This window comes from Numida meleagris, chromosome 32 (assembly GCF_002078875.1).
Source record: "Numida meleagris isolate 19003 breed g44 Domestic line chromosome 32, NumMel1.0, whole genome shotgun sequence".
Taxonomy (NCBI): Eukaryota; Metazoa; Chordata; class Aves; order Galliformes; family Numididae; genus Numida; species Numida meleagris.
The window spans coordinates 171,352-191,926 of NC_034437.1; the positions used below are offsets into that span (position 1 = coordinate 171,352).

The window sequence follows — 20,575 nt, forward strand, 5'->3', positions numbered from 1 at the left end:
GGGCCGGCGGGAGCGGCCTCACCGGGCCCGGCGGGGGCGGGGCGGCGGGGAGGGGGCGGCCTCCTTCCCCCGTTCTTACCTCAGAGGCCCTCCAGGCCCCGCCGGTGGCCGCGCGTGGGGAGAGCCGCCGCGCCCGTCTCCGCCTCAGGAAAGCGGCGCCGGCGGCATCGTAAACACGGAGGGCCCGCGCGGGACGCTCGGGGTGGGCGGGCTGCGACCATAGAGTCTCCGCGGAGGCCTCGCCTAGAAATCCCCACCATAGAGTTCTCACAGCGCAGAGCCCCGGAGGCGGGGGCTAGAGCGCCGCTCTGGCACCGCCCACATCCGGTGGTTCCCGAGGACGGGGACCATAGAGAGGAGGAGGCAGAGCGCCGCCGCGACGCGAGGGCGGGAAGGTGGCTGAGGCGGCGCGCGCAGGGCCGGGCGCGGCCCTCTTCCCCACAGTGCGTCGATGTAGCGTTCACCTTACGAGAACAAATAAAACGTTCCATTTATTTTTAACTGTACAGAACGAGGAGTAAAATAAAGCGGAAAAGCGCGGTGACGTTGGCTTTCACCACACCAAAAGGCCCGTTAAAAGAGGATGAGATAGTGTAGAACCCAGACCTTTGCTCTGTAATTTCTGGCTAACTTTTTAATCATTAAGAGCAGTTCTGTTACTGAAAAGGAACTTCAGGCGCTGTTTTAGCCTTAACTAAGGTCATATGTCCACAAACAGGGAGGATTTTGACCACCATGTGGGTGATGTTGGTTATTCCCTCTGCTTCACAATTGTCATGCTGTGGGGTAGCAACGCCTTTTCACAGAGATTCTCACTGCACATAAAGGAAATTCCATTCTCTAATCACCCCTGGAAGCCCCTCCCATGATTTTCAACTTTTAGTAACTGTTGTCCTAGCACCAAGCGCAAAAGGCAGCGTTAAAAGAGTTCTGATTAAAGCTCTGGTGTAACGTGAAGGTGTTGTAGAGAAGCTCCTTACCAGATGGGTGCCAGAGATCGCAGCCTTTCAGAAGGTGATGCTACCACCTGCATGTGTCACTGGATATCATAGGAGGCCATGAGAACACCCAGGGAATTCCCTGCTCCCAGGATCAGGGTGCTGAGGACAGGCTGCCCAACGAAACTTCAGTTTCCCTATGAACAGCACCACTTTGCTGTGTTACGGTGCACCCCACTGCAGCGGTGGAGCTTATCTCATCAGAAACACCCAAAGAAAACAACCAAACTCCCCAAACAGAAGTTGATGTTGTCATGGAGAAGATCGTAACACTTTGCGCAGCCAAAGCTTTACATTCTCAAGATTCCTCTTCCTGAGAACGACACCATGTTTTACCTACGCATGTAGGTTATACCGTGAACTTAAGATACCTCATAATGTGCCTGAGCCAGAGCTGTGACAACTGGAACAAGAATCTTCAGACACCCAAGAAATCTGATCACTCAAATCTAATATATTTATGAAAACATTTATTGGCTATTTCAGCTTCCTGAATAGAACAATTCAAAGCTTTTTAAAAATCTTTATCTTTCATTTTCCTTTAGGGGTTTCCCAGTAAAGATTTACTGAAAATGAGATGTTCACAGAAGAAACCGCTGTAAAATTGCCATTTGTAGTAAATAATGTGTTTTAAGTGTATTCTTACCCAGAGCCACGTAACCACTAATAGGTACGTACATCAACGGTAGCTGGTGTTAGATGGTAATAATAATTACACCCTCACTGGTACTAAACTATATCTTAACATCTATGAGTATTTTAAGTTAAGTCTTGATAAAAAATTCCACTGTTTTTGACAGCAGAGATTCTAGTGTTCAATCTCAAGCATCACCAGAGTGTGTCTCATCGGCTCACTACAGAGCCTTACACAATCACTTTGTTTTTCCAGTGAAGAGAAACCCTCAAATCCTGATGGGAATTGCCATGGGAGTGCAGGGAGCTCAGCTATCCACAGGTCTCAGGCATTTCTATGTGAAGTAACATATATGCAGAAATACAACTTCTCCCTTTCATCACGTTAAGTGTTAAACAATCATGGTTCCTTACAAAATCCTTCAGGGAAACAGCAGATAAAGAACTAAACAAGCGATCAGGCATCAATATTTATTAACACAAGACAAAGGAAACACAATCAATGCGTTAATGGAACACTGTCCAGCCAGATGTTAAATTTAAAAATGTATATCTAATCTAATTTTAAATAAATAAAAACTTTTTACATAATTACATAATGCTGTAGTCTGAATTTGACAATGGTAAATAGGTTGACAGAAATTAAAGAAAAATTGCATTTAGGGCTAGAATTTATCATTTTTACAACCTTTTTAGGACAGTTAGTATGACACATCTTAATTACATTTACTTAAACCAGAGATGCAGTGCAAATGTTAACGAAACAGGACTTGAAATTACCTGTACCCACACATTCTGCTTAGGGAGTACTCATAAACAGTAAGACATACAAAATATTTTAGTTCCAACCGGTAAAAATTCCTAGTTTATGTTTCACTGCAGCTGGTAGCTTGGAATCTGGCAGAGAGCAAGAGGAAATTATCTGTCCTCTGCAACTGGATAAGCTGCAAAGCCAAACGAGCATGGAGAGCCTGCTTCTTGGGATTCAACACTTGATTCAGCAGCTACGGAACAGAACCCAACTCTGAACCTGAACACGCCACATCCGAACCTTCAGTGGCCCTGCCAGTTTAGTGAAGTTAAATCTCTCTGTTTTCACGTGGAAAGACACCAAGCAAGCATTTGGAAGTGAAATGGTCACATCTCTTGACAGCCCTCCCAAGACAATCAAATAATCATTTATCAGTTTGGAAGAACAAACTGACCCTGACCTCAAAGAGGCTAGCAATGAAAAATACTTAGCACTTAGTGCTGTACAGTTAGTTACCTCACAGGGATGTTGTAAGGATTAGGTAATATCCTCATCTACAGATGAAGAAACTGAAGGAGTGAAATGACCTGTTGAAGGCCTTGTGGCAAGTCATTAGCAGAGCTGGAGTTAGAAATCGGGGTTTCCAGACTCACAGCTCCATACTTCTTCCTCTCCAATACACTGCTTTTTCACTGTGCCAAAAACAGATGAAAGCATTCAATGAAATCAAAACCAGCCAGCTTTACATGTCGCTTACTGGCAACCAAGAGTAGCATGTTATCTTATTCTTAGGACAGGACCGTGAATTTAGTTCTCAGAGAAATGTAATATGCCAGGATAAAGATGAAGAGCGCGCAGTAAACTTGCGAGACAAAAGCCCCAAATGTAAGAAACTATCGAATACTTCTCCATACAAAAACCGAAGGAAAAAAACAAATCAAGTGTGGCATTCGAAAAAATCCATTTCACAAAGTCAATCTGCCTCGTACTGGGAATCTCTGATCAAATTAATACATCCACTTTTTTATTTTTGAAAAGAAAAAGGCAAGTAAAATAAAAGAAAATCCTAGATCTGTGCTTAAAATCCATTTCGACGGACAAACGAGGTGTGTGTTGGAACTGGTTACCCAAAGCTTTCATTTCAGTAGGAAAAAGTCAAGGCCCTGTGTTGTTTTTGTCCCTTGAAATATGCAGCAACAAAGTGAGGCTGTACTGCAGGTCGCTTTGCTGTGCAAGAAAAACCAAAGAGAAAGCGGTGCATAGCAAAACAAGGAGACTCTCCCACTGCTGGCTGAAAGGGAATAACAATTTCAGTGCAGTTTACACTTGAAATAAGCAGTTGCAGTACCAACTGTATTAGTCACAGCTATACCTGTCGCTGTCCTTCCATCGTGGCCAATTTGCTAAAACTAAACATACTGAAGACTTCACGTGCAGGTATTTTAGGATGCATGCTGTAAGGAGCTAGACACAGGAGCAGAAAACCTGTCACATCCATGCAGCAGCACAACACCACGAAAGTTTCATCTGCGATGCTGTCTCATTACAGCAGCCGAGGGGGAAAAATAAACCAGTTAAAAAATGGGCACCTATAAACTGAAGCGTTTGTGAAGAACTCAACTCGAGATGGGCCACAGTAATCTTGCAGTTTCTATTTCGGCACCGAATGCTTTCCAGAAATATTCAGAACTTCCTATCTACACCGCAGTACTCCTGTCCTCAGTGACGAGCTAACAGGACGCACCAGTTTTTTTCAAGCACAAAACTGTGATGCTTCCAGATCCGCCAGGTTCTGCGCTGATAACTGCCACAGGATCTTCAGAGCTCATCCTATAAACCTCTTAAAAACCGCCTACAAATTTGGAACGAGGTAATGTGGAGCATTTTAGTAACAAGTTTATTTACACTGTATACCGTATTTGACTCAAAAAAAACCAAAACAAAACAAAACAAAAACAAAAAACCCTGCTGCAATATCTGGTATCAACTCTCATTGCTTCCAAAATCATATTTCCTTAACACCCATAGGAATTGAGAGTATTATTCAGGATTACACGAAAGAAAGGTCATGCTGAGTCAGAGCTTACACGCCATCTCTCCCTTCAGCCCAGCGTGCAGCTGCTCCCTAACAGCAGGGAGAGCCTGGACCCGCTTCCCTACGGCTCCTGCTTCTTCACGTTGACCAGGGTGAACACAAACACGGCATTCTGAAGCTTGGGATATTAATTTTAACGACGCAATTACCAGAACTGCTGCTGCGTTTTTGTGCCGCCTGCTGTAGTAGAACTGCTCTCAGCCCAAATCCCAGAAATATCCCATTGTTTCCAGGGAATGTTTGGAAGGAATCTGGGTCACCGTCTCCCAGCTTACAGCAGAGTGTATCTACTGTGATTCTCGCTATACCCTAGAGGGAACTGATGGAATAATGACTGAATTGCACAAACAGTGAATTTAATTGCGCGTTGATCTACAGGATTTTTTTCCTCCTTTGAACACGAGCTTGCAGAGAGTGGAGGCAGAGACTGTTACCGAGGTGCATCGTTTCAGTCAAGCATTTTGGACTTAGCACTGCGATTTCTACCGGATTCTACGTGACTGTTTAAATATCTCAGCCTCATTTATGAAGATGTGCCTTTAGATCATGGGTTTCTACGTGCTACGACACGCTTCTGGCCAGCAATAAGAGACTACATACTGAAAGAAGAAAACTTGCGAGATGCAAAGATCTCACATTAGTTGTCTAACCAAATGTAATTATGCTAAGGACCACAAAAGTTACCGGTCCTTAATTCCTACCTTCAGCTGTCATCATTACCCGAGTTAATTTTCTATCTAAGTGAATTATGTATAATAATATTTACATATTTAAAATATAGGCAAAATTCTTTTTTAAATTCAAGAAATATCTATATGAATAAGTAACTCTTAGATTCCGTAAGTTATTGATTTGGTCATGGCACGATTTTAAATAAGTTGTGTGATCCCACGGAATGGATAGCTACAGTACAGATGCAAAGTACATTATATAGTAGGGAACTGCAGAACTCTGATGACCCTCCTCTTAATAGTTTATTATCTTAACTAAATAAACCCTCCCCTTAGAGAATCCTAAAACAGTATTAGATAAAAATACAAATATGTACAACAGATGAAAAAAGTAACACTACTGTAAAGGCCTTAGGAATTTTGTAGCTCACACGCTTGTCAACTTTGCATTTGCTATAAAGCTAATATTTCAGTAAACTGTTACAAATGTTTTCCATTGTCCGCCACGCTTCCTTTTTTCCATTGGTAGTTAACGTGATCTTAATACCACAGGATGAGATGAAGGGAAACGTGGCAGCAATCTCAAACTTTATATCAAGTATTAGTAATTTTCACCAGCTTCATTTCTACGGCCACCCTTTGGTGTTTGGTGGTCCCGTGAAGTTTCTGAGCCTCGCTTCCCCACGCGCACTACATGTTATAAGCAACATATATGGGGTCTAACTGGTCAGCTAGGAAACTGTCACGGAGATGCATCCGTTGTTTCTCCCCCCTGGAATTGATAGGAATAACTCCAGGATCAACTACCACCACCACTCCCACGATGAGATAATGTTCTTCCAGCACCACGTTTGTAACCAGAGGAACTAAATCCAGGGCTTCCTGTTCACAGCCACACAGCTCCACGACCACCACGAGCAAGTTGGTCCACGTGAACACAGCACTGAAAGTTGGAAAGAACAACCAGAGAACCTAGTTATTTTCACAAATACAAAAATGCAGAGTTTCTAATTTTTTTTTATCCTTATTTACCACCTGTTTTGTGCTGCATTACCACGCAGCATGACTCCAACCAATACCCCAGTCTCAACGTGTCAAACATCAGTTCAAACACAGCTCAATTTGACAAATGAACTAATTGCTGCCTTCACTGACTCAAATATAATCACAAAACAGGAAACTGTGATTGAATTAAGGCTTGTGAGAGAAGATTCACCGTCAGTCAGCCCAGTATTATTCTTATCTATGGATGGGAAAGGAGATGCATGTCAAGATCACACAACTTGCTGACGGTAACACAAAAAAAGCATCTGACTTTGCCTTGCATTCTGTGGTTTTTTTTCCCCTATTAAATCCTGCATCTTTCCATAAACATTGCTACGTTCCATCTAGGTTAGGATGAATTCATTTTTCTCTGCTGTTTTACCATTCAGCAATGCTTCTGTGCGTCCGGGATACAGAGGTCTCGATATCGATCGGGTGGTAACGCAGTCCCCTCAGCTCCAGAGTTTCATCCAGTGCTCCAACAACGTACAGCGCATCGTGGCGCTCTAGGGAGGAGAAATCAGAAATAAAACGTATGCGTGCTACGAAAACGGGAAGAGGAAGACAGTAAATGGGATCTGGATAAAAACCAAGCGTCTCCTTCACCCAGCTACAATGATGGGAACTTATTCATTGCACTGTATGGGGGAAAACTCTTCATTTGAAAGATAAAGACTCATTTCTGCCATACCTCCGCTGGCAGCTGTAAGCTCTGTCCGACGAACGAAACCAAGGTACCCAGTCCGAGCCCAAAGCGTCTGAGCAGCATCCCCAAAGCTCAGACGAGTGTTGAAATGATCGGCCTGAAGGGTTTCGTTGTCGTAGATAGTGTAGTAGCCACTGGCCGTGTGCGGGCTGTTCACCCAAATCTGCAGAAGAAGGGGAAAACCGGATCCACGCACTCCATCAAAAAGGGCATCTTTTGAGTGTTTAAATAAAGCAGATTATAAACTAACAAACAGGGTTAGGTATGAGCATATCTCAGGCCTTCCAGGTCCACGGGTGCTTTACATTTAGCTCAAACCGCCAAACATCCCACAGCATCCTAAAAATGGATCTTGCAGATATCCTCTGCTAATAACATTAAACTGAGGATATGGTAAACCTGTGAATTTTTATAAGTTTTTGAACTTGAATCCGAAATTGATTGAATGTATGGTTGTGTTATTGAGATAAGCAGAGCAAAACATGAATTACATTATTTGGAAGCCAGTCATACAAGCAATGGCACTCCAGCAATAATTCAACTTTAAAAGGCCTACAAGTATTGCTGCTTACCATCAACTTAGATAATCAGAGCCAGAATACAGATCAAGAAGCAGACAACAGGAAAAGCGACCCAAAATGTAAAACCTGTGCTTACCTCTCCAAGATGAGAATCTCCAAGAGGCCCTTTTGTCTCAGGATTAACAATAACCACTTTGACTCCAGGTAAAATCTAAAGATCACAAGAAGGAAAATGCAAATCAGTACGTGAATTATCTTCACACGCAAGTAAGACACAAAAGGCTGTTCATTTATTTCCACAAAGGTATGGTTTCACCCATGGAAATCACAAACATGTATAAAACATGCTAGGGCATGTACGATGAAGCACTAACAGAACAAAAGTGTTTCCTATCTGAAGAGCCACACAGGGAAGGCACTCTAACTGAAACCTCGTTAAACCTTGATTTCTGGGACCTCAGTGTTAAAAATTAATGGAAACACCTTCTTGCTAATCCATTTAAGAATTAAGAACTACACTACATCTCAAATGCAGCCTGATTTCAAGGACGTGGCAGACACTTTTGATATATTAATTGACTGTAAACAACCAATTAATCCTCCAGATTGTTTCAGCAAAGCACCCTCCTAAATCAACAGATACTCCGTTACAAATCAAGGTAACTTTTCAGAGGTGCAATGTAACCACCACTCCTCATGCTATGCCTCCAAACTGCCTTTCCCAGGTGCGTGTCAGCATCAGGAATAATCAAAAGAGATGTAAGGTCACCAGGTGCTGCGCGTTGTGCCACCAGGTAGCAACATGAAGTTACCTTCCCAGATTCTGAAAGCAGCAGACTTTGTGGAGCTCCCCTTTCCACCAGACGTACTCTGAAGGGAAAGAAAACACAGTCAGGAAAAGAAGAGAGCTGAAATCTACTGAGGGGAGTGGCAGCTCACTATTATTACAACATCTTATAGATGAGTTGTTAGTAAACTCAAGCAAACTTACTGTACCTGTCATGTCTCAAGGATTTCAGATCTACGTACACAGTGGTGGGATCAGGCCCAGAGGTTCCCTAAAAAAAGGAAACATTAAAAAATATATATTTTACATAACTTCTGCTTGAGCTCAAAGATTTCCAGGGGCTTCACGCTGACAACAAACCTCATCTCCGCATTTCCCCATCTTTGCAGCTGCGCTCAGGGAAGCATGTCAGTACAGAGAGAAGCAGCCTGTGTTTTCTAAGGGTAACACCAGGGTAGGATGCATCTTGAGCAGAGAAACTGCTACAGAGACAGCCTAAGCACTCTGAGCTATCAGCTCTGGGGCAACTGGAGTCACAGGTTATGTAAAGATGTCATATTCCAGTTGTTTGGGGTATTTATGATGTAACCTGGCAGCTGAAAACAGAAGAAGTTGCTTAAATCCTGTGCTAGCTGTTCCCTGCAAAGCAGAGGTGGGGCTACGCTCACAGTGCGGAATCACACGCAGATTAGGAAGTTTGCACTGTATTTCTCAATTGGTAATGTGGAAACCTGATGGCAGTGACAACACAGGCCCTAGAAAGCACTCCTGTTACCTGTAAACAGATAGCAACGTTGACTCTTGATCCAAAGGTGGTGCTTACAGCACGAGATGACAGGCCGATGTCTTTGAAGAGTTTTGAGAAGGAATGAGTGAGAGAAACTCGCGGTCGTTCCTCTGCAACCACCACACACGTCCGGACACAGGACAGATTAATTCCTCGTGCCTAGAAAAGAGTGTGCAAGTGAGTGCACGGGACCTTCGCCACCCCGCACTGAGATCTAACCCCTCTGAGAAAGAGCCACCTTGTGCTCAAGCAATTTTCTCTTTTCAGCTCCTATTTGTTACTGTAAAATGTGTCTGACCAGAGCCTCAAGAGATTGGCAGAACAAAATCACCAGCACGGCTCCTTCCTCTGCTACAGAATGTAGCACCATGTGCTTCTGCAGGGCTTGTCAGCTAAGATTACATCCTTTATTCCCTATTTATACACATGCAAACCAAACCAAGTGAGAATGTGAAGTCATTTATGGAGGTTGCACAGAGTCTTCAGCAAAACCGAGACCAGAATCCGTTATTACCTCTAAACCCTGTCATAAATGCACTGAACAGCATTAGCAGTTCAAACCTGTGCATTATTCTGTTCAACTGGTGACACACCTCAAGGCTGACGGACTCTATGGCACCAACAGAACAAGACTGATCCTTAGCCCTGTAGACAGAGCGCACCGATTATTTCAGCAAACCCCAAGCAGAAAACACCTCAAGCCTTTTACGTAGCTATTTTTCCCTTCCTCTCATCTCTCAGGAGAAAACACCTTTATTTAGGCAAGCACTTAATGTGTGTGCTTTACATCATGCGCTGGTCTGAGCCTTCACTGCAGGCTGTTATATAAGCAATTCCTCTGCAGAGCATTTTGCCGCTGGCATCCTCTCTTCAGGGCTTGCCCAGCAGTTTCTGACACTCCTTGGCAATATGCCGCCTGCACTGCAATACCTACACCTTATTCCATTTCAATCCTTCTCGTTTCCTGGGGCTCCAAACGTTCTTTTGTTGCATTTGCTTTCTGAGGAAGCTGTGGACAGCAGACTTGTGCATTATTACGCTGTCGTCTTTAACGGCTGCATCACTTGGCTTCCTACAGCAGTTTCACTAATTTAGGTAGCATCACGATCAAGAAATATTTCTCACCTTTAACACTTCAACTTGGTTTCCAAGTCCCTTTGTGCACAGTTCCATGACTGAATAGGAACAGAAAGTGTCCCTTATTTTATACTGGCTGACAGTAGATAACCATAGAGAAAGATTGGATTCCAGCTCCATAGGAGGAATTAAAATTGACTGGTGTCCAGAATACACACTGTGAAAAACATCAAAGAGAAGAATATTTTTGTGCAGCACGTAGCTATCTTTAAATTAATATTTACTATATTCTCATTTCATCTTACATTCCTGATAGACCGAAAGCAAGGTGTGGGACTCTGATCCGAGGCAAACTGATGATAGCTCCAATGCCCACATTCTGTAGCAACAATCCATTATAAATACAGCTTACTTTACAAGAACAACAATTTATGTGCACACAAGCGCGCGCACACTGAAAGCAAAGGAAGAGAATTAGCTCAACCACACAATTTACAGAAAGAAAATTCCCTTACTGCAACATATAATCAAGGGAGAAAGGCAAGAGAAGCATTCTGGAGCCAGGACTATTTGGCAGCACAAATATGCATAATCAACATGGGATAACAACTTGCTAACCTGCAGGAAAAGGGAACATATTATTGTCAGTTTAAGACAAATTCTCCTCTTACTGCAAGTTAGTCATTTTGGTAATGTCAAAATATCCGCCTCATTACAGACGTGGACTGCTATTTCCTACTTAAAATCAGCCAAGAATCAATCTTTACCCTTTTCTCCCTCAAAGGTCTTACCTGCAAAGGCACCAGAGCACAAAACCTAGTCCACAGTAGGGGTCAAGACAAATGGCAATCTGCCGAGAGGAGTAGAGCTCACACTGAAGCTTGATGGCCCTGCAGAGGCCACTCACTGCTGCGTGGGACATCTGCAACACCAGAGAGACAGAAACTGTGCTGAAATCTCAGAACATCAACACAGGATTTCATCATGACAGGCAGGTCAGAGTGACAACTGCCTTGATAGCACTTTGCAATAAACAGCATTTCTTCCTCCCTTATCTCCCATAGCAGACGCAGAGCATTGCAGAACCACATGAGCCACATTAAACCAGAATCTGTGGCATCAACAGCTACTGCTGAAAGGTTTTGGGGCTTCTCAGACTCCAAACAGAGCTGGTCATTAATGACACACCAAGGCTTTCATTTTTTAGTTTCACATCATCTTCTCTGTCAACTGCATTCCTGTTTTGTTCTTAGTGCTGGGGGGTGGGGAGGGAAGCAAAAGCACCCAGCTGTGCTCCTCACACCCACTGCTCCCCTATCAGCCTGCTCTCTGGTGGGAGGCAGCAGGGTTCCTGCTACCCGCTGTAGAGACCTCTCTTTCTATACAGCAGAGCTGATTCTTCAGCCTGAAGTCACACTGCACTGCAAATTTACAGCATTACTGGCAGAAAAGCATTGCCTTTATTTAAGCTACAAAGCCAGTTCTGGTGGAGGTAGGCAGGAGAGCTGGTGTGGATTATCAGCCAAAGACAAGACACCAACAGCTTCATCTTCTAAAAGCATTTTACTGTACCTTCACTCCTGTAAGCATGCCTGTTGTGGAAACACTAAAATCTAGATATGCTAACATTTCAGACGTAGGTGGTTTATAGATCTGAGAAAGCCGCTTCCTGGGCAAGTCATCTGTGCAAGAAAGAAACAAACACGTTTAATTTTTTATTACTAAATTAGTATTTAAAAGAACAGTTTTCAGAAAGACTGAGGTGGACCATAAATCTTTTGACTAAAACTCTTTCCAAAAGAGACAGACAGCACAGAAGAAGAGTCTTGCAAAAATTCCCATGGAGAGTTATTCAATCTCTTCTGTCTGTAAACCAAACGTTTTAAATACATGATTTTAATTTTTTTTTTTAATTTTATTTTTAATTTTCTTAAACTCCGGGGCCACGAGATGAAGCATGACCAGGTATTAGGAGACACAATCGATACAGGAACATTTCCTGCTTCTTATGCCCTCTGAGTTGCTCAGTTACTCTACAGTGCCAGACTAGGAGGCCAGGTAAGCTGACCATGACATGAAACACTGCCATAAAGGAATCACTGTTATCTGCAATGTGGCTTTTCACAAAGATTATGTTCCATCAATAGTTCAACAAATATGGAAGAGAGATGAGCAAACAAAGATCTAGCTCGTATCTTTCATCATTTTTCTAAATATTCAAACAAAATCTGACGAGCCATCTCTAACATCTGGAATGGGAACAGTTCTCTCCCTTTGGAAGTCAATGGTAACCCCTTCACAGAACTTCAGAAAGACTTCCAAGTCCATGGAGCACACCTGTATCAATGATGGTTGGCCAGGTTTTCACATCCACAGCAGCAGCTGCCTCTCTGGATTTCAGTAGTCTCATTAAGGTCTGGGTTGTGAGAATACAGGCAGCTTTGCTGACCTAAAAAGATAAACAATTGCTAAAAAAGACAAAAGCAACTCCCTCAGACACTGTCATTGCAAGATTTCATACTCAGAGAATATAGTTTACCTTCTGCAGCCAGCTTCCCCCCAGCAGACTTGCATTAATTTCTCTGGCTTTTCAAACACATTCCTTCCTTCAGCCCCAAACTCAGATTAAAAGGCAAATAACCAGGGCAGAACCTTTACAGCAGGTAAAATATTACAACAGCCCTAGTCTAGCTTCCTGTGTTTATGATGTGGAGATATCCTGGCTAGATTACTGGACTTGGAAAATAACCAATAGCAGGATTTGGACTCTCCACTAAGGAGCATCAATACGAAATTTTAGGTAGTACCATCACGTTACCATCCCTCAAAAAGAACTGTTTCACAGGAGAGCTGCTTCCCTCTCGCATCTTATGAATTAGAACATTGTCCTTCACCACCTTCACGTAAATACCATAGACAGCTGTGTTAACTAGTCAAACGTGAGAGGCTGGAACAAGAGTGCTCCAGCCACGCTACGGCCCCGTTACTCACTTCCACGATCATTCGCACAGTGGGCAGGGTAGCAGTGAGGCTCTGAGCATGAGGTGGTCTCACGGTCACAGGGATGCAGCCAGCATACAAACAGCCATAGAACGCGGTGATTAGCTCAATGCCTGCAAGGACACGACAGGCTGTAGTGTACAGCACCCTGGTGACACCAGCCCTCCCCCTGAGGACTTTTTCTCTGAGCATCGGTTCAAATTTTCATCAGAAAAAGGCACACTCCCACAGCACGGGTGTGCAATTGCACACCCGTGCTGTGGGAGTGTGCCTTTTTCTGATGCAAGCAGTCCAAACACTTAGGCCAGCATGACAAGGAAGCTAAGGAAGCTTGGGACAGGGGACTGGGAAAGCAGAGAAGACCACAGCCAACCATATCCACTCTTCAGGAAAAGAATATCCCAGTGCTGAATGACTCAGAAGTCTCTGGCAGTGGAAGTGCACAGCACCTCTCGTCAGCAGTGAGCGTCGTACACACGCCAAGTGATAAAGGTGCGCGCTACCGGTGACAGCAGACAGACCACACTGCCCACTGTGCTACAAGAGGCCTCTAACAGACTCAGAGCTGAAGGTGATGGCACCAGAATGCACCAGAACCCACCCTGCCATTTCTCACAGCTTTCCCTGGATAAAGAGCTGCTCATTGTCAATGTGACTCCAGGCAAACAAGACCTGAACAGAGGAGGAGCCAAGAGGTCTCTGTTAGGGGACCTCCAACACATGCAGTGTGGTCACACATTTCTAATAATCTTGCAGCGAGCGTTATCATACCAGAGGTTCTTTGCTAACCACAAAAAAGAGGCTTTATTCTAAACATCAGGAGACAGTAAGATCCCTAGAGCTGGCAGCGTTTCTCCAGGAGTGAGAAGGGACAAATTGGCTCTTCCAAAAACTGAAGAATCCATGTTGGAGTTGTGACACTGCAACTGCAAGACATTAGGACAGCCCTCTATGGAGTCAAAACTAGATCAGGAAGTTGTGCAATCCCTGACATATTGGTGTTTCAATGACCTCCCCTGAACTTCCAGATCTCAATGAAATTTCAAAGAAACACCACGCTGCATTTCCACAGTGGGATGCAGTTCTTTTTAAAGCTTGCTTACCGGGAGGATAAAGAAGCACCACGTTGTCTCCTGCATTGAGATGTCCTTTGTCACACAGCACTGATGCAATTCTCTCCGCTTTTTTGTGCAACTGAAGGCAGGTGGCTGTACACACAGCAGTTCCCTTGAAAAGAGACAGAAGTGTTCTAACCACGGCCTCTGATGCTAGTTTCCAGCAAGCACAACGCGTGTCAGTAAGACAGCTGCTGGAACCAAACCAAAAAACCAGAACAGCCCAACAACCTTGCTCACTAACATTAGTCTATAGCTACTAGTTATCAATACCTATATGCTGCTGGCGCTCACCGAGCTGCTTATCCACTACAATTTGGAAAAGACAGAAATAGAGTTAGATCTGTTCTAGAAAATTCTACCTTCCAGGAGTCAGTTCAGGTCTTCTTGCACCAGAACCTTGCCAGAATATACTCAACAGGGATACACCATTAAATGATACAGGAACCAGTGGGACCTACAAACACGTTCAGTTTTAAAATGAAGCATCGAACCATTATGGTCATTAAGATGACAAGTGACCTGTAGGTTCAAAGGTGCAAATTTTAAGTTAGAAATCCTAAGGCAACATCTGACACAGAAGCTAAGTAGAGGACTCTGCAGTGGGCAAAGATTTTAAACACAGTCTCAAACTTGGGCTGAATAACACACTGCGGACCTTAACAAAAAAAACAAAGAAGTGATTGTACCTTGGCATTTAATAAGAGGAAGAGTGGGTGGTCAGGAGTTGCGTGAGCTCTCCACTGTAATACCTCCGTCAGGAACTGGTGCTAAAACAAAGAGGCAGTAACTAAATACTAGTTCCTCTACTTAGGCAATATTAAGTTTGTCTCACAGTGCTGCCTTGCATTCTGCTGTAGGGTACACTCTTTTTGCATACTCTAGCTGTAACAAACACCAATTTACCTTTTTAACTAAATCATTGTCTTCTATTTGACCAAGATCTCTTCCAGAGGCTTGAGCAATGCGCTTCCCAGCAACCAGGTTCCCCACCATCACAGAGGCAGGGCCAACACCTGTTGGTTAAGAAGAGCCACATAGAATCAGCAAGCACTCACATGCTATGAATAGTGTCCTTCAGTGTTATCTGCAGCAGGGTAATGTTTTAAACAAGCAAAAGCTGGCAGCGCTGGAGGCCTCGCAGCAACTTATGTGTGACCAAAGGAAAAGTCACTTTGTTATGAGGCAGACTAAGTTTCCTCTACCCAAAAACCAGAGTTAACACAAGAAGAAAATCTGCTGCTTTGTTTACAAAGGGGATTGAGGTCTGCACTGCACTGCTGCAATCAGGACTTGTAATATAAATGATAAGGAGCTGGCCTAGAACTGCAACCTGTCGAAAGCAAAGGCACAAAGGTTCTCTGTTGGCTCCCACTGCTCCCAGGCACAGGTGAGAAGAAAAGAGGCAATGAAATCCTGCTAATACAGTTTAGAAGGCATGGCTAGTCTCCTACTCATTAGCAGAAACAATCCCAACAAGCTCAGAGGTAAGAATCAAAACTCCTGACTGCCACATGCCAAGAAAGGCATCAAACAAAGAGGCCATGGGCCACAACACAAGTCCCAGTTTCCAGCGAGAAGGACACTCGGTGTCAGAGGCATCACACAGCTTCCTGTACACAAAGTAATGAGCTTCAGTTCACCAACATTAAACAAAAGGGACTCACGTTACCTGGCTGTTTCTGCCTGGGTTTTGGCAAGTTCGTCACACAGGTGTGTGGGCACATGAGGATGTTGCACGGATGCAGAGAGCCCTCCAGAAAGTGCTGTTTAGTTTGAGAGATATGGATCCCTCCCAGTGGAGTTTTTGGCAATGTATTAGCTGGCACAAGAGCAAGGCAATATACACCCACTTGGTGAATGCTGTCAATTGCCTAGAGAAAGGAAAGAAGGTCACTTGAATTTTTGGTATTACTGGAGGCGGTGTGGTTTTACTGGCTTCAGTGCCATGTCACAAGACAAAATCCTACATTTGTAAGGCACTGAAGGAGCAAGGCAGTCACTGCCATTCAATTTAACCTACGTAGCATTAGTTACTCTTATTCAGTGCTAAGAGTTAAGTGCCTGCTTGCAGCCCTAATCCATTCCATATACCAGAAGTCCATTTTTAAACCTTTTATGACTAAAATCTCAAAATATACACAGTTGCTTGTGATCAAAATCATATGATTATGATCCTAGGATTTTATCCATCTGTCTCTCCTCTGTATCACTGGTCTTTTTCCTGTCTGTCTCAGCACTCAGGCAAGTAATACATTATTCAGGTTACCAGGTACCTCCCTGGTTTCTCTCCCTAGTTTGCATACCTCACAACGTTCCTGCATGCAGCTCTCACAGTGAGCATTTGCCATTTGTTCCACTTTCTCAGGACTATGCTTGTTCAGCTGTTTTGACCATTTTCTGTTTACTGTCTTCCTGTTGAAAACGTGTCTTAAAGATAAGGGCAACTTTAAAGCCTGGCTTTGAACACCAGCATGATCTAATACCATAGCAGAATCACTGCATTTGAGCACTGCATCTGCTTTGCGGTGTTGAGAGGCAACTGTGTTTCTTTATACAGTCACTGTGCTAGCATAATGCTGATAATTTTGTCAGAGCTTATTCCGTGTTGCAGCCACTTTCCCAGGACCTTCAGGACACAACAGAACAGCTTGTACACAGCAGATGTACCCAGCTTGCAACCTTGTCAAACTGCCTTGTGCCAAGAGGGATCACGAGCCCATGCTCTTTCCATCTAGGTCATGCTGATGGCCTCTGATCTGCCCACACACTGAAAAACTGCACCGACTCACCTTGCCCACCTTTGTCACTGGCCTTACCTGCAGTACTCGACTCATCCACTGAAAACTGTCCTCTTCAGATGCATCTGGCCTCTGCTCTGCCACCACCACAATCCTCTCATCATAGAAGACAGATACCGAGAACACAGCAATCCTAAGGACAACAAGAGAGCTGCACTGCCAGGAATTCTGAATGTATTCCTCAGCAATAGGCAACCAAAGGAAGATAAAGCTTCCTCTCTCTCTCTCTCTCTCTCAAAAAAAAAAAAAAAAAACCCACAAAAAAACAAACCCATGGGGCAAACACAGAGAAAAAAAAATATATAAGAGAGCTAAACAGAGTCACCAGGCCAATCACTGCCTAAACAAAAAACATGTTTACTTTAACTGACTTGCCCAAACAAACCAGTTGCTGAAGAGAAATGGGAGATTATACTAAAGATCCCATTTCACTATGGGGAGGGGTGAGCTTTATGGGCTTTAATTTACTAACCTTCCTCTGTAAACTGTTTTTATTGACTCTACTGCCAACCCAGTTGCCACGATGTCATCAGCATTGTGTCTCCGCCCACTGACTGTCAGCAATCCATCCATTTTTCCAACCACAAACACCAAACTGCCCTGAAAGATAAAAAAAAAAAAAAGCATCAGTCGGTCAGTGATGTACATATAGATAAAGCAGATACACAAATTTGAGGATTTGCATATTCTGTGACCCTTAATGGTCGCAGTTTCAATAGCCACATCAACAGAATTCTCTCTCAACTACCTTGTCACTCACAGCAAGCAACCACATACACACGCTTCCAAACACAAATGCTCTTCTTTTAAACATTCTAGGCCATTAGCACAAGCAAACACAAGCTCAGATGTTACGTACAGGTCCAACAAAGCCCAGCAAGCCGGAACGGACAAATGGCACATCACCCACTGGAGAGCCAGCTGAGTTCAGAGGAATAACCTGCAACAGAAGGGAGGACGTTGGAGGCAAAGTGGATTTGCCTGAGGCTAGAAAAACATGCTCCTGTGATTCTGTATCAAGAGCTGTATTGTATGTGAGTGAAACAATAAGGAGGAAATCCTTGCTGCAATTACTTTAGCGCTGTGAGATGTCCTCACAAAGGGGAAGCACAGAAAATATTTAGCTGCAATGAGTTTATGGGGGGGTTCTCTTCAAAAACCAACCCTAACACGCAAGTTACAAACACAAGAGAACATCCAAGATTCGTTTCTACACAGGAAATCGGGGAAACAAATATACACTCTGCTTGCTGTACATACCTCAAATGTATTCTTTGTCAGCCCTGCCAGCCCATAATACATCATTCCTCCTGCTCTGGAGCTAACACAGATCTCTCCAATCTCATCTGTTTTACACAGCTGAGGCGGTCCATCGGGTTTTACTATACACATCATCCCTAGGACAAATTGAACAGAGTGGTTCTTTTCCTAACGCGTTCCAGAGCATTCACAGAAATTCTTACAAGGGACTCCCACGTGTTCTTACCTCCTGGCATCACGTGCCCAACGTCCTGAACAGTGAGAGCAGAGTTTTTGTCTTCAGTGTTGACACGAATCACACCAAAACTCAACCCATTCATGGACAGTATGGCTCTTCCAGGCAGAGGTGCCCCAGGGACCCCAGGCCTTTGAAAGACACAGAAGTCAATACACTGAATCAGACATACAGGTTGTTATTATTTGACTGATGAAGATATCAGAGCAACAGAAAAATGCATACTGCAGTGTCCGTTCTTGGCATAACAAATATAAAACTGTACAGTGGGAGCAGAGATGTCCTCTGCTGGGGAACAGACATCAATCTGTAAGTAAGAAAACTCATTCTTGGGCAAATGCGATACATTATGTGAATCACAGCCCTTCTTCTAGGCCTTTAGTTTAACCTGTGTTAAATACCAGCTCGCAGGTGATTACCATGCTACTGATTTATAGAGGCAGCAATGGACAGAAACAGACTATGAAAGTGGCTGTCCAAAGTCATATTAATTTTCATAAAAATACCCCACCAGCTTCATAAATCAAGATAGAAGGAAGCAGTGCACACTTCGAAAAGGTCCTGCTGAGTTATTGCCCATCTCAGAGAGCAAAAAAAAGCACTCACCTTAGGAGAAATGCTGAACAATTTAGCTACTTGAATACCCTGAGCACACACAGTAAATGTCAGTGGAGCTTATTACATGCTGAAGTCAACTATGACCAACAGATGTGTGAATAAGCCTTAGCCAGCATCACTTAATCTAGCAAATAAACTGCAATGCTGTACGGCCATTACCTCCGTATTGCAATAGTCATCGCTTCTGGAGATGTGGCACATGGACAAATTGCCTCTGGTTTAAGCCCATGGCTCTGAAACAAGCTCAGGAAGGCATCGCATGAGGAAACAGACCCTGGGAAGAAAGAAATATTCAACTATTATCTGATTTTTTTTTTTAAGTCTAAAAAATAACCTAGAAATAAGTCCAGTATATTGGCAGAGTATATATACAGTACCACTTCTAAAAACTCTAGGTGACACCTTCTAAGATATCAGCCACAAAAAAAGTGCCTACTGAACAGGACTTGGGATGAGGCAAGTCTGTTTTTCTGCCCCACAGTGGTTTGGGATGCTTCTTTAAAAAAAATAAAAATAAAAGGAAAATAAAACAGATTCATAGTACAAAACAAGAATTGAAATACTTTCTGAACTTCCAGCAGCTAGGAGACATACGTGGGCTCTGTCTCCATGCAGTGGTTGTAATCAAAAATGGGTCTAACAGTATTCCAGCAATCCCTTCCAGTTGGTATGATCCAGACAAACACTTTTTACGCCTCTTTGCTAGCAGTATTCCTTGCAAATCTTCTGGTGTATTTTTCCTCTCTTCAATTTTCTTAATAGTCTTCACCTTAACCCCAGTGAGCAGTTCACAACCAATCTCACTGAATCTAGCAGGATTCCGTTCTACAGACACGAGCTCTTCCCATTCAACTCTGTTTCCACCTTTGCAGCATCTTTCACAGCTCCTATTCAAAGGATGAAAGCACAGAAAACCCACTGCCCTGGTACTCAGGAACCACGACCCACTGCTCTGGTGTTACCAGGCAGCTACCCTAACTTATACCTTCTTGCAAATATCCACAAAAGGAGTTAGATTTGAGCACATGGTAACAACTCGCTGAGAAATCTCTCCGGAGAACAGCAGCACGTGCATACTCACAGGGATTTGCACCATCAGTGACAATCAGCATGCGCAGAGAACTCAAACTGACGTCTCTTTGGTCTCGATGGGCCATCATGGCCCAGTGCAAGTCTCGACACTTGACTAAAGCAACTTTCGCTGCAACCCAACACAAAAAGAGGTATCAGAATAAATGAAAGTTTTCCAGGAGTCATTTTCATATGAACATACACTCAAACACTACAGATGAGAAAATTCTAAGGCAATTGAGCCTGTAGTGGTAGCAAACCCCAACACACAACAGCATCTGCTGCTGCATGCAGGCCACCTCCCCACCACCTGAGCCAGCATCTGTCGCTACTGCAGCCCCTTCTCCAAAATGCCAGACCCATTACCACCACCTGAACGCCCTCACTAAGGATTTGGGATCAATG

At 43.7% G+C, this 20,575-nt stretch overlaps 2 protein-coding genes across 8 annotated transcripts in view; both read right to left on the minus strand.

Moving 5' to 3' along the window:
* Nucleotides 1-300, minus strand: part of ATF1 (activating transcription factor 1) — a 13,915-nt gene extending 13,615 nt beyond the window's left edge. For 2 of the 4 annotated variants that reach the window (XM_021379116.1, XM_021379115.1), the window contains exon 1: nt 80-298. The gene's annotated coding sequence lies outside the window, so the exon portion shown is untranslated. Of the gene's footprint in view, nt 1-79 lie in introns of all 4 variants that reach the window. The other 2 variants (XM_021379113.1, XM_021379114.1) reach the window with 2 other exon arrangements.
* The window catches only part of DIP2B (disco interacting protein 2 homolog B), a 63,045-nt gene continuing 44,558 nt past the window's right edge, over nt 2,089-20,575 (minus strand). For all 4 annotated transcript variants that reach the window (XM_021379127.1, XM_021379125.1, XM_021379123.1 and 1 more), the window contains 23 exons: nt 20,181-20,300; nt 19,259-19,373; nt 18,473-18,612; nt 18,247-18,383; nt 17,846-17,926; nt 17,459-17,586; nt 17,005-17,119; nt 15,858-16,059; nt 15,092-15,201; nt 14,875-14,955; nt 14,174-14,297; nt 13,062-13,183; nt 12,408-12,519; nt 11,643-11,752; nt 10,862-10,992; nt 10,119-10,287; nt 8,982-9,152; nt 8,416-8,477; nt 8,232-8,289; nt 7,556-7,630; nt 6,884-7,061; nt 6,575-6,698; nt 2,089-6,091 (listed from right to left, as the gene is read on the minus strand). In XM_021379127.1, the coding sequence (XP_021234802.1) occupies nt 5,839-6,091; nt 6,575-6,698; nt 6,884-7,061; nt 7,556-7,630; nt 8,232-8,289; nt 8,416-8,477; nt 8,982-9,152; nt 10,119-10,287; nt 10,862-10,992; nt 11,643-11,752; nt 12,408-12,519; nt 13,062-13,183; nt 14,174-14,297; nt 14,875-14,955; nt 15,092-15,201; nt 15,858-16,059; nt 17,005-17,119; nt 17,459-17,586; nt 17,846-17,926; nt 18,247-18,383; nt 18,473-18,612; nt 19,259-19,373; nt 20,181-20,300 (2,918 nt within the window). In that variant the 3' untranslated portion in view covers nt 2,089-5,838. The remainder of the gene's footprint in view (nt 6,092-6,574; nt 6,699-6,883; nt 7,062-7,555; nt 7,631-8,231; nt 8,290-8,415; nt 8,478-8,981; nt 9,153-10,118; nt 10,288-10,861; nt 10,993-11,642; nt 11,753-12,407; nt 12,520-13,061; nt 13,184-14,173; nt 14,298-14,874; nt 14,956-15,091; nt 15,202-15,857; nt 16,060-17,004; nt 17,120-17,458; nt 17,587-17,845; nt 17,927-18,246; nt 18,384-18,472; nt 18,613-19,258; nt 19,374-20,180; nt 20,301-20,575) is intronic.